Raw genomic sequence first — 13,983 nt, forward strand, 5'->3', positions numbered from 1 at the left:
AACAGATCACTAATCATAGCAACATCCCAATAACCGGGATACAGACCTAACCGGTCACTAACATAGCATCATCTTATAACTAGGACACCGACTTAACCAGGTCACTAAGCATAAGCATATCACCATCCAAACTACCAGGATGTAATCAATAAATATATCATGCCATAATCCGGATACAAATCCATAAAGGGCTGGCCTTGGTGCCTTAGACCCTATTGATATAGTGAGGATAACTCACCTCGCAACTGTCGACTCAAAAGATAAGCTCAAACTCTCGGATCACCGTCACAAACTACACCACCTATATTCACCATAGAGCCATACTTATAAATTTCCAATTTCCCAAAATGCCCCAGAAGTCAAATAGTCAACCCTTAGTCAAAGTCAAATTCAACGATCAATGTCAACAATCCAGGTTGAACCGACTCGTCGAGTGTAATCACTAACTCGTCAAGTCCTTCCAGAACTCGAGTAGTTGTGAAAACCCCCACTGAATCATCGAGTTTCCATGCAACTCGCCAAGTCCAAGTGTGTCCAAATGTCGGGAAAACCCAAGTTGACTCGCCATGTTATCCCACTACCTCGCCGAGTCCATGCAGAAGTCCTTGCATGACAATCTTCATTGGACTCGCCGAGTTAACCATGCAACTCGTCGAGTCCTTTCAGTCCACTATCCATTCAGATGCTTTTTAAGCCATCTTAAGGTCCCATATTGCAGATCCAGCTTCCCAAGGCATGTTTATCACGTAAAGTTGCAAACTTTACGTGCATGCAAAGCTCATAATGTCAAACCAAGCTTGCAATGGAGTTATACACTTAAGGAGAGGCTTATACTCGCCAAAGCTAAACGCTTTATGGACACAGAGACCAAAGAGGATTCTGATATGAAGTTACAACTTCAGATCTTAGCTCATATCCAAGAATAGCTTCTTATTATGCTAGAAAAGCCCTAATCTTGAACCAAATGAGATCTAGAATGAAATGAGGTCAAGGAAATGACTTAATACCTTCCAAAAGATGCTAATTGAGGTAGATTTTAGATCCCCACATGTTCCTTGCTTCTAGCCTCTTGCTCTCCAAGCTCTTCTTACAAAGATCCACCTTCTAAAGCTTAAAACACACAAGAATGAAGCACACACATGGATTAGGCGTTGTTGGACTCTCAAGAGGCTATAAGGGGATAAAGGAGGTTTACGATCCTTTAAATATGGTGCAAAACCCCGAAAATTTTGGTTTCATCTTCCAACTCCTACTCGTCGAGTCCCTTCGTGGACTCGGCGAGTAGGTCACTTAAACACGTGGCCCAACCCGCTTCTACTCGACGAGTCAGGGCATCTAACTCGTCGAGTAAACCTTGCAATTTATGAAAACTAAAGTTATAAAGTTATCACCTGAGATTCGGGTCGTTACTATTTTTCTCAGTGATATGTTGCTCCATTTTGGTCAGCAGAGATATGATCTCATTGTTCATGACAGTAACTAGTATTTCTTCGGTTGCACTTCCCAAATATTTAACAAATAAGGATGTTGCAACTATCCTTATAGGGGTCTCAACATTCCTTCTTTATGATGTGATAGTAGGAGGTGGAGTAGGCTCTGACTAGTGGAGATGGATGGAATAGTGCTATCAATGGATTTTGGTAAAGAAGACATTTTTGGTGCAAAAATGTGTAAGTGATAAAAAATTAGAGAAAAGCTTTTTGAGTAATTTTAAAGAGAAAAATATATAATAACAACACTTGTCCCAAAGATAGAGGTGAATTGTTTTGGTCAAAAATTAACAAACTAATTTCATAATCAAATTAGTAACCGAGGTGTGATGTTAGAAATAATATGTCAAGTGTCCAAAATCCGAGAAAAGTTTTTTGAGTAATTCTAAAGAGAAAAATATATAATAACACCACTTGTCCCAAAGATGGCACTAAATTGTTTTGGTAAAAAAATTAAGAAAATAATTTCGTAAGCAAATTAGTAAGTGTGGTGTAATGTTTGAAATAATATGTTAAAAACTAGAGTGCTTAAGATTTTGAAATATGTTGATGATCTTGGTTGTGCCCAAGATCCGGGGTAAAAGATAACAATACTCGAGGAGCTATTGAGTTAAACTGTGGTATTTTTAAGGTGCAAATGAGTATGTTTGTGACAAAAATATTGTTAACGTAAATAATAATTGAATATGTGCAATAAACATTTATGTTACTCAAAATAGGTACCAAGATTCCACAAAGTATCTTGATAATATCAATACAAAAGTAGGTTAACAATTAAGCGAACAATGAAATGAGTATATGTCGATCAATCAATAGTAAATATATCAAAATAAATGCATATATCTGGCATTAAACCTCGGGAGGTGATGAAATCACATTCCTTAGAACTTATATGAAATTGAAATAAAATTTCAAGTGTTAACTGATCTTAGAAATGGTGTGAATGTGCTCAAGTTTCGAAAGAATATAAGAAGTCGTTATGGAAGTGTATATGTGTGCATCGATCGTCTAGCCTTTATATACATAATTCTGACACTCCTGTGATTTCTTGATATTTGCTTGAACCGACTTTCTCGAGAGTCTTCAACATTCATGAAGAATTGACAATATGTAGTTGACTTGGTCTATTCTCTTTTAGCCAAGCTTTAAGTTTCTACATGAGATATCACAAGAAATAGATGGTTGGACAAAATACTGATTAAATCCAAGATCTTAGGCTTGTCGTAGATGTTAGTACAGGTTTAAGATATAAAAGTAGTAAGTCAAAATTTCTACCCACAACATGCACTACGCTAGGGGAAGTTGGGACCAACCTAGGAAGGACCTTACAGGGTTGTAGAAGCTCACCGAAACATATTATACATACTCAAAACCTCAGACGGAAGACCCACACCCATGACGTGGAACGCAAAGAAGTCACTAAGGCTCAGAGAGAAGAATATCAACCTTGAAGTTATGTGGTGTCTAAGCCTAACTTCTCGTCGCAGGCCAACATGACCAAGCCACTAAGGCACAAAGATAACAATCTCAACTTTGAATTTTCAAGGAATCTAAGCTCAACTTCTTCACATAAGCCAATAAACCCAAAAGCATTACGACTTAGAGATAGCAATCTCAATCACAATGTTACTCGACGACCCCCCACACAATGCCAATGTGCAAACAACTAAATCAACACAAGTTGGGCACTATTGATCAGCCAACACATAACATACAGCCTTGGAATAACCATCTTAATGCTAAATTTAATCAAGATCACACATGAAAATCCTAATGCATATGACGGATACACACGAAACTATACATTCAAAGAAAAGAGATGAAAAACCAAAATGACACATAAAAGAAACAACCATAAAACCATTTCCAAAACAAGAAGCCCCATGTCATAGGAAACGATATGCATTGCTCAAACAAAGGCCATTGGCCACTTGAAACTACAAAGCCACGCAAGGCTATCAAAAACATGAAAGACGTACAAGACCAAGAATTAAAACATAATCTAATGAGGCAAAGTCAACGACGCTCTGGTCCATATCACTTGTATGGCTGGAGAGTAAGTAACTTGCCTCAAGGTTATAGGTCCCAATGTCTTTCTTAGATTTTAAAGTAGCACAACTAGACTCCTCCCCAGCCACAAAAGATATATAGTGAATCCATCAAGCACCACAAGAAAACTCAGGATGCTCGGTCAACTTATTCATAATACAAGCGACACCCATACGGAGTAGCCACTATAGATTATTTCTCACCTAATCCACCTCAGCTCTAGTCTCGTTGATAAGCTTGTCAAGATCGTTGACTTCCCTATCCAGGATCTTATTTCGGATCATCAAACTTTTAATGGCCTGGCTAAATGAATTAACTTTGCTTACCAGCATCGCCACAACCTTCTCCACGAACATCTTCTCATCCATAAATAACTCTATATTTTAATCAAACTCCTGAGCACATTTTTCCAGCATAGCCACCTAGCACATCAACTCTTTCTCACTGTTCTCCAACGCCACACACCGTTGCTCAAGATCACTAAGGTGTTGAACACGGCGAGTGCCAACTACCAGATAGAACACACATTGGGCGGCGACATAGATCATGTCGTGGACTAAAGCATGGATGATCATATTTTCCATATCCACTAAGGTCACCGAAGGAAAGACATGACGGGTAAACTCGTGAGCATTAGCACGAACCGACAAACAGGAACTATTCAAGAGACTCCAATCTAGAACAAAATGAGCAGTGATATCTCTCACAAGCACCGGAAGACCACCACCAGAAGGTGATTCTTCATCATGATCGCCAAAACCACATTTAGTTGATGGGGTAGGACTAAACTCTGGACCCGAATAAGTAGCCATAGGGACTACACCCGGTATAACAATAATGGAAGAAATGGACTGCTTCAAACCTTATTGATTCCCCACCGACTATCTAATGTCATCATCAAGGTTCACAAAAATCTCACATCCTCTCATGGAGGTGGAACCCAACAACCTAGACAAACCTTTTCCCTACTTCACATGCCTCCTAATATTATCTCCCACAAAATCAAAAGAAATTTCAGCTACACTCAAGATGCACTTATGTTTTTCCATACCCTGGTGCACATAAGATATAATACCCTCCTTGTTGTCTTCCACCATTTTAGAAGAAGAAGCGATGGGCACACTAGTAGGAGCAACAAAGGAGATGGGGTAAGGCATCGCCTAAGGACCAACATCAAACGTGCCAGAGTCATCTATCATAACTACCTGCTACTTAGTGGGACCAACACAATGGTCGATCCTTAATTGCGGAGGAAGAGTCTCATGAAGGTCAACTTCCCAATACTCTAACTTCCCCTGAACCTTTTATGAAGAAGGGTGTCAAATGAGAGTAGGGACTCAACACCTACAAAAAAAAGACACAACAAATAATACCAGAACACCTATATATAGTTTTTAAAGAAAAGAAAAGGAGGAGAAAGAGTGAATTAACAATGCACCATCCACGACGGTGTAGAAGATCGGCGTTTTCCTCCTCGCACACCATGTCGGACTCATTCCAGCCTCTTCCAAAATACACTATAGAAATTCATCTGGTGGAACCTGAACAATTTTCATAAGATTAGCCACTCCTTGGTTATGTGGAAATAACTTAGGAATCATTTCATAAGATCAACCACTTCATAAGTATGTTGTGTCAATGTTGTATGCACCTGTTTTCAAATGTATATCTTGTATAGAGTATTTACCTATTCTGAGATGTTATGTTCCGATTTCGGAGTATATGTATTCTTACGTTTGCAGTTTTGAATTATCGACCTAGGATTTCTTTCTAATGCTTCTCTGACGCCTATATATAGGAGCATTAGTTAGATATAATGGGTACCTTTTCACAAAATAGTTTCACACATCCTTTCCAATAAATTGTTCTTTTACCCATTAATGCAAATAAGATCATATTTACCTTTACGTGCTCTTATCAATCATTCAATTCTTCTTATGAACTTTTCATTTTAGAATCTATTGCTCTTACATTTTCTACACATATACTTGTCTCTACTAAAGAAGGTATCCACATAACTTTGAACATCCCTTTTAATAAAACATATGACAACACTTAATGTAGACATCGTTATCCATTTAGTTATCATAAGTTGTAAGAACATGGTCTCTTCAATCCATCCTTTTTAATCCATCAAAGAAAACATTAAATTTGCTAAAGTAATTTTTTCCCATAAGATATTGGTATGGTAGTACATTTATTAATATATGAGTTGATATTTTTATATTCAACATAAACACTGAAGTTTAGCATAATGTTTGGTAAGAATAGCATCAATAAGACTTAAAGCATGTTCTTTTGCCCGTATACATTTTCCTAGGATGGCATCTATGCCAAATTTCTTAAATATCTCCAATCTCAGTTGTCTAATAGTAAGCATATGTCTATGCAAAATCTCTTTAGTATGATGATTTCTAATCCATGCATAAGTGAAAAATTAACCTAACTAGTAGCTTCCTGACGCTCACTTGACTTAATTTCGAATAAGTGTTCATCGCCCATCCATCAGATGCATAGTCTAAAGGTGCAATCCCTTTAACAACACATCACCAAAAACCTTTTACTATCATTTTTTCTTATAACATAGTTGGTAGTTATTGGCCACAACATAATTACATTACACATGCTTAATTTGTTTTGAATTTCCAAATTGCATCCATAAAATCATACTTGACTTTGCTTCTTTGAGGATATGTTCTCATTGAAATTGGAATGGAGTGCAACACCATGTTCATTCTATTATTCTTAACTATAACCAATGTGTTGATCATCATTAATTACTTTTTTTCCTATAAGGACATAACTTAATTAGGAACTCGTCATAGTACGTCCTGTTCATATGAAGAGATTTATCTGGAATGATTTCATCTTTCAAAATCAAGGTCTACAAACATATGACATGTTTGAGAATGTTCATTCTCCCCACCCTTTAAAACTTAACCATTTTATTGTTACTAAGGCTATGTTTGGCGCACCACAGCTAGCTTATTTTTTGAGCTTTTTTATGTTGTCGTGTTTGGTAAGCCAAAAAGTAGCTTATAAGCTAGCTTTTTTGAAAAGCTACTTAGACTAGCTTTTTAGGAGCTTTTTTAAATTTTCCAAATACACCCCTTAATTAATTATAGAAACACATATTCTTACATGTCCTTTTGTGTAATTTTATATATTTCAGTTAGTTTTACCAAACGTTATTTTTTATCAGCTAGTTTTTCAGTTATCAGCTAGCTTTTTTATTTAACAGCTAGCTTTTTAGCTAACAGCTAGCTTTTCAGCTAACAGCCAGCTTTTCAGCTAGTACGCCAAACATAGTCTAAGTACTTGGTTATTTTGATCATCAAACCGTCCCTTTAAACTATCGACAATATAAATGGATATTCCAAGGTGTTCCTAACGAGTATTTATAAATTGAGCATACTCTAGATCATTTTATATACAACTAATACAAGAGGATCGATAGATGAATGACGATTAGGGACGTAATAGTACACCTTCTTACATGTTCTATTGCGAAACATTCTAAGAACGTAAAAATTCATCAACCTCAAAACCAGAAAAGTCCACATTGGTAAACAAAAAAATGGTCACCAATAGCATAATACAAAGGGTATTAATTGGACAAAAAAACCACCATTAAAGTCTATATGAGCTTTCAAATAAACCACCTCGGGATTGCTAAAAGTGTGTTTTTTTTTTTTTGTTGTTGTGAGAAGAAAAGATTAAGGGCTGTATACTTACCGATTACTAATAGCTTCAATCGTGAAAAACCTTAATTACCTCGTCGTCTTCGTTAATGTGAAATAAAGAAAACCGATTAATACAAATAATGGGAAAGTTTAATCAGCTCAATTCTTTTCTTATTGTGTATACTTTTGTAAGTCAAAATACACATCAATAATTTAAATGGGTGACCGCTTCATTCTTTACGTAGTAGTTTAAATGATATAGATCTATTGATTTTACTGTTTCATAATGCACATAACTTTGTATAAAAGCCATATTCTTTTTGACACTTTGCCGGGTTTATTAGGACTTTGTAGGACCCAAATATTCATAAACCTTACAGATCCAAAATTCTTCCTTAGTGCGTTAAACGTTTTAGCAACATATGTTCGTTGAACATTTTCCAGTGACTAATTTCATGTTAATGGAGAAATTGAAAAGCATGTGTTTTCTTTTATGTTTGTATCTTTCGATTGAGTAAAGAAAATATGTCTCCATTTTTTATTTCTTTTATTTTTTTATTTTTTTGATTTTATTTTGTATTTTATACTTGTTCAATAATAACAAATAAAAATTTATTCATCTTAATTATCATTACCATTTTTGAATAAATAAATGAATATTTTGTGTTATCTTTTATCAACAAGTCACACTCCACTATTATATTTGTAAATTATACTATTATTCAAAAAAGGACTTGAAAATATTTTTATTATAAGGCAAATAGAGGTAGGATGAGGTGAAAGACTCAAAATTAGTACGGCAAAGATAAATTTTAGCCCTTATTAATGAAAATTGATGGTTGAGACGTAGTAAGTCATAAACAAAATAAGTCTAAAAAACCATGATGCATTTATGTAATTATCAAAAACAAAAGGGACCATTTCTGTAAATTTTAAGGGTAGAAAGGTAATTGGCAAACAAGAACATTTAGCATCGGCGAAGAAAACGCGCCTCATGCACCACACTACCCCTCCAGTGACACGTGTCGCCACCCAGTAAACTGAGTTTCTTTTTCACATATTGTTTCATCTCAATAACGTTTTGTTTCTTGTAAAAAAAATATGATAAAATCAAAGTTTTTAAAAAAATTTCAAGTAAATTACACGAACTTATGGTTTATGATAATTTATACGTTTTGATCCCTAACTTTTATTTTTAATTCAGACATTTACTAAGGTATGTTTATATTATGTCGTTGGTCATTGCCTCATATAAAAATGACTAATCTGCCTTTTATCATTTTGTTTTTTAATAAATTAATTTTTATTTAGAATGTTGAATATTAAAAGAATAAAAACATAGGCATCTCTCTCTCCTACCTAAAATTATTCTTTTACTCTTTAAAAGTGGTTTTACATTGACATTTTTCTTCGTCTTCCCCTACCAGATCATTCACTTTAAGTTTCAAAAAAATAAAATAAATAAATAATAACTAGCAAGTGTTTCTTCTCCGGTTGACCTTCATTCTTTCCCATCTCCCATTGTAATCGACTATAGGACAAAATTAGAGGATGTAAAGATAGTTTATGTGGTTGTGGCTCTGAAATACTTGCTTGAAATTAATCAAATGCCTCTAACATCAGAACATTAAGCGATGAGTGTCGAATATGATTTCTGGCGAGAAACAAATTGCAAATGTGTCTTGAATCTGATTTCCATGAAGAAGGAAAATATAAATGAGTATCGAATATGAAAATGACCCTGCGAAGCACAAAACGATTTCACATAATTTCTTATATTCTCTAAGTTTAATTCAAGGACACAAAGAAATGATATTTGAATCTTGGTTGAATTTGATTTTGTTTCGATTAATCTTAAAACCGACCAGCTCTAAAAACACAAAAGAATAGCCATGATCCCTAAAAAAACAACCAAAAAAATCCATCGTTCCTATTGTTTTCTTATAATTGATCATCCCTAAAAACACAAAAATAGCGATACCATCAATTTTGGGGGCGAGAGTTTTGATTTCGAAAATTGATTGTTTTAGAGTCGTCGGAGTAGGGACAGAGGAAGATGGGCGGAATAAAGAGGAAGTTTTAGAAATCGATGGTTTCAGTTTTGATCTCCTCCTCCAAATACATATCCAGAAAACACAGTGCATACCCTCGAATAAGGTTTTCGGCAAGAGGGACATGGCGGCAAATGGGCTTTCATTGTGTCAATATATTTCAGGCACAGAAGGTGAAGACGAGAACTCGTTCTTGCCGGCTAGAAAGAGGAAAACGATAATGAAAATAAATAAATGGGATTTGATATAAGGTGGGTCATTTTATTACAATTGTATTAACAAAATAAAAAAATAATTAAAAAATAAATTAATAAGGATATAATAGTCTTTTAACTAAGTCAGAGACCAAGCGAGCAATAAAAGCAAATACTAAAGACCTTTCGAGTTAAAAAAAATAAGTTAGGGTCGAAACACGCAATTTACCCCAAACCACAGTGACCATTTGTGTAATTTACTCTAAGTTTTCTAAAAAATAAGGAAGGTATATATATATATATATATATATATATATATATATATATATATATATATATATATATATATATATATATATATATATATATATATATATATATAATTTTTTAATTTAATAAGAATAATTTCCAAAAATTATATAGATTTAAGGAATACTTTTACTTATTGTACTAATGATTTTGTAAAAAAAAAAAGTAAAAATAAGTTTTTAAAGTATTCGTATTTATATTTTAAGAAATATTAGTCAAATATAATGAATTTTTTTTTATCCAAATTCAAAAAAACAAATGATATAGTTTTTCGTAATATTATTTTAATGAGTTTTTAAAAGAAATCTTTCAAAAGTATTATTGTTAAGGATACTCACATTTTGTTTAAGTGATTATAAGTTTTTATTAAAAAATAAATAAAACGTGAAAATTTTCGTTCTTTAAATGAAAAACCTTTTTAATGGTTTACTAAATATTATATATTATGAGCTTTTTGAAATTTAATAAGGTTATTTAGATACAAAATTTTATTTTAAAAGATTACAAGCTTTGAAAATAAAAATAAATATGATATTATTCAAAATGATTCAAAATATTTATGATTAAAAAAATTATGATTAAACATATTTATGATTTTTAATTGTTTATGATCTAAAAATATCATAATCTAAATATTATGATCCTTAATTACATAATTTATGATTCAAAATTAAATGTTTTTATAATGATCTAAAATTTGTTATTAACAAAAAATTTATTTAAGTGAATATATTATTATCCAAAATTATATGATTAAAATATATTATAATCTAAAATACTACAATTGATTGTTTAATGCTCCAAAATTATATCATCCAAAAATAGTAAATAGTATGATATGAAAACATAATGATTCCTAATATCTTATGATTCAAAACGTTTATAAATTTTAAACATCAAAACCTCAAACAAATATTTAGTTTAAAAAAACAAAAGAAAATCTAAATAATAAAACAAAAACAAAAAACACAAATAACTTCAAAGATATACTAAAATGCTATATGAAGTGGTATGAGTTTCTTACCCGTGTGATGACATGGAATGTAAGTCATGCGTCAGTTAGGAGGAACAATCAGTGGCGGAGCTAGAAGTTTTCATTTGGGGCGCCGAAAATAGAATTTGTATAAAAATTGAAGAACAGAGGGGCCAAAGTCAAACTTTATAGTTTTGGGACATAATATGTAACATTTTTAATACTTATGAACTAATTATTAAAAAAATATTGGGGGGGGGGGGGGGGGGGGCACATCCCCCTGGCCATATATAAGCTCCGCCAATGGGAACAACACCCTTGCATGGTGGTGTTGTGAGTTCGACTAACTCTACCTAGGGCTTCTCATAATCTCTCTCTTCCTTCCTTTTTTTGAGACAACAAACACAATTTCTCAATAAAAACGAGTACGCGGTGAAAGGGTTTTTGGCTGATGTGGCATGTTGCTATACAAAATAAGTTGGAGATGCATTCCATATAGCTTAAACATTAAAAAATAGAAAACGAAAATAAAATAAAATAAATGAAAATTAAAAAATAAAAACTAAAACCTACTATATTTATATTTATTAAAAAAAACAAAATTAATGAAAAAAATCATTTGAATGATATTCCATAGACGTTCGTCACACATAACTATATCCTTAACGTTGTATTATGTTTCATAAACATATGTTGCATTCGAACATTGTTCAAGTATTTCCAATCATCATAGACCTTCGTTTGGTATATTTCTTCATTGTTTGTTTTGTTTGGAATCAAAATGAAAGAAGAAGAACAAATACCAAAAGTCTTTGGTCTAAAAGTACCATTTAAGATAAGATGAAAGTTATAGATTTAAAAAAAGTGTAGTTGTGTATGTCTAAGCCGCATTAAAGAACACATAAATCATCCATTTTACTTTGGTTAATTATAAACGTAATGTCAACACTGTACGAAGATAATATGATAAAAAGAATGGGAACTCCATAACCATAACATCAATTATTAAAAGGATAAATTAGAAAATTTCGATCATCATTATAACATATAACATACATAGGACCCTATATAATATGTAACTCTTCACATATTTCATGCACGCTCAAACTACAAGACTATGGCATCCTTTTCACCATCACAAGCCACCTCTTACACGAGTGGAAGGAGGTTCTCTTCCTCATCGACCTACTCTTCTTCCTTCTCTTTTAAGTCATCTCAAGTTCCCATAGCCAGAATCTCCAAACATCGCCATGCAGTTTCATGCAAAACCCTAGATGATGATCACCACCACCATGCAAATTCCGGCAAACTTGATAGGAGAAACGTCCTTTTAGGCCTTGGAGGTCTTTATGGTACTGCCGCCAACTTTGGGTCTAATTCACTGGCCTTTGCAGATCCGATCATGGGACCCGACCTCAGTAAATGTGGTCCGGCTGAGTTACCCCAAGGGGCTATACCTACAAATTGTTGTCCTCCATTCACCACAAAGATTATCGATTTCAAACTTCCACCACAGTCAAACCCCCTCCGTGTTCGACCAGCTGCACATTTGGTTGATAAAGACTACATAGACAAATTCAGTAAAGCTATCGAACTCATGAAAGCTCTCCCAGATGACGATCCTCGTAGTTTCAAGCAACAAGCTAATGTTCACTGTGCCTATTGTGATGCCGCATATGTCCAACTCGGTTATCCAGATGTGGAGCTTCAAGTACATAACTCATGGCTGTTCTTCCCTTTCCATCGTTGTTACCTATACTTCTTTGAGAAAATTTGTGGCAAATTAATTGATGACCCAACTTTTGCAATTCCATTTTGGAACTGGGATGCGCCAGTTGGGATGAAAATCCCTGATATTTACACAGATAAGAATTCTTCGTTATACGATACTCTTCGTGATGCGAAACATCAACCACCGACTGTGGTTGATCTTGACTACAATGGTTTCGACAACAATCTTAGCCCCTCTGAACAAACGTCCACAAATCTCACGATTATGTATAGACAAATGGTGTCTAATGCCAAGACTGCTAGTCTTTTCATGGGTAGTCCTTATCGTGCAGGTGATGACCCTAGCCCTGGTGCTGGCTCGCTCGAGAGCGTGCCACATAACCCGGTTCATATCTGGACCGGGGATAGGAACCAGCCAAATGGTGAAGACATGGGTAACTTTTATTCTGCAGGCAAAGACCCTATTTTCTTTGCACATCATGGGAATCTCGATAGATTGTGGTCAGTTTGGAAAACACTAGGTGGAAGAAGGAAGGATTTTACTGATAATGATTGGCTTGATTCTTCGTTCTTGTTGTACGATGAGAACGCTGAGTTGAATCGAGTCAAGGTGAGGGATTGTGTCGACTCCAAGAATATGAATTATGTTTATCAAGATGTTGAGTTACCATGGCTAGAAAGCAAACCTGTTCCACGACTGCAAAAGGCTTCCAGAAACATCAAGAAGCATGCCCATGAACACATACCCTTTGCAAAAGATGTTTTTCCGGCGAGTCTTGATAAGGTGATCAAAGTGCGGGTTCCAAGGCTTAAGAAATCAAGGACCAAGAAACAGAAAGAGGAGGAAGAAGAGATTTTGGTTATTGAAGGGATTGAAGTGAAGAGAGATGAGTTTGTGAAGTTTGATGTGTTGGTGAACGATGATGATGATGGGACCCAGGCCACAGCAGCTAAAACGGAGTTCGCCGGAAGTTTTGCGAGTGTCCCTCATATGCATAAGCATGGGAAGAATTGGAAGACGAAATTGAGGATAGGGATAACTGACCTTTTGGAGGATTTGAAGGATGAAGAAGATCACAATGTGTTGGTGACATTGGTGCCCAAAACTAGTGGTGGTGATATTTCCATTGGAGGGATCAAAATCGAGCATGAAGAATGTTAAACAGACGTTCTCACTTTCTATAAATAAAATAAAAGAAAGTCTATGATCTATTAAGATATTATGTTTCTCTATATGTATTACCATATAAAAGTAATTATCACAATAAAGTTATATATGATTCGAACTTGTGAATGTTAATTGCAAGTCATTGAATCTAGTTCTGCTGCATTTGTTTAAATCTCAAATGAAAATTCACTACTAGAAACAGAGCCAGTATAGACCGGATTAAATTTCTGTCAAGAATCTGTCGGTATCAAATTGAAATTCTATAACCAAGTATCAAATTGAAATTTTATATTCCAAAACCAAAATTCACAAAATCATTTATCACATTCGAATAC

The 13,983-nt window shown here is 34.3% G+C and overlaps 1 protein-coding gene across 1 annotated transcript; it reads left to right on the forward strand.

Moving 5' to 3' along the window:
* The first annotated feature begins 11,810 nt into the window (after positions 1–11,810).
* LOC111911882 (polyphenol oxidase, chloroplastic) lies at positions 11,811–13,774 on the forward strand. Its single transcript, XM_023907627.3, has one exon. The coding sequence runs from the start codon at positions 11,867–11,869 to the stop codon at positions 13,640–13,642; it is 1,776 nt and encodes a 591-aa protein (XP_023763395.1). The 5' UTR covers positions 11,811–11,866; the 3' UTR covers positions 13,643–13,774.
* Positions 13,775–13,983: the final 209 nt, after the last annotated feature.

Source organism: Lactuca sativa, chromosome 4 (assembly GCF_002870075.4).
Source record: "Lactuca sativa cultivar Salinas chromosome 4, Lsat_Salinas_v11, whole genome shotgun sequence".
In the NCBI taxonomy this organism is placed as follows: Eukaryota; Viridiplantae; Streptophyta; class Magnoliopsida; order Asterales; family Asteraceae; genus Lactuca; species Lactuca sativa.

Bases quoted from the DNA above. Each gene is read 5' to 3' on its own strand.
- LOC111911882 (XM_023907627.3), top strand. From the start codon at position 11,867: ATGGCATCCTTTTCACCATCACAAGCCACCTCTTACACGAGTGGAAGG.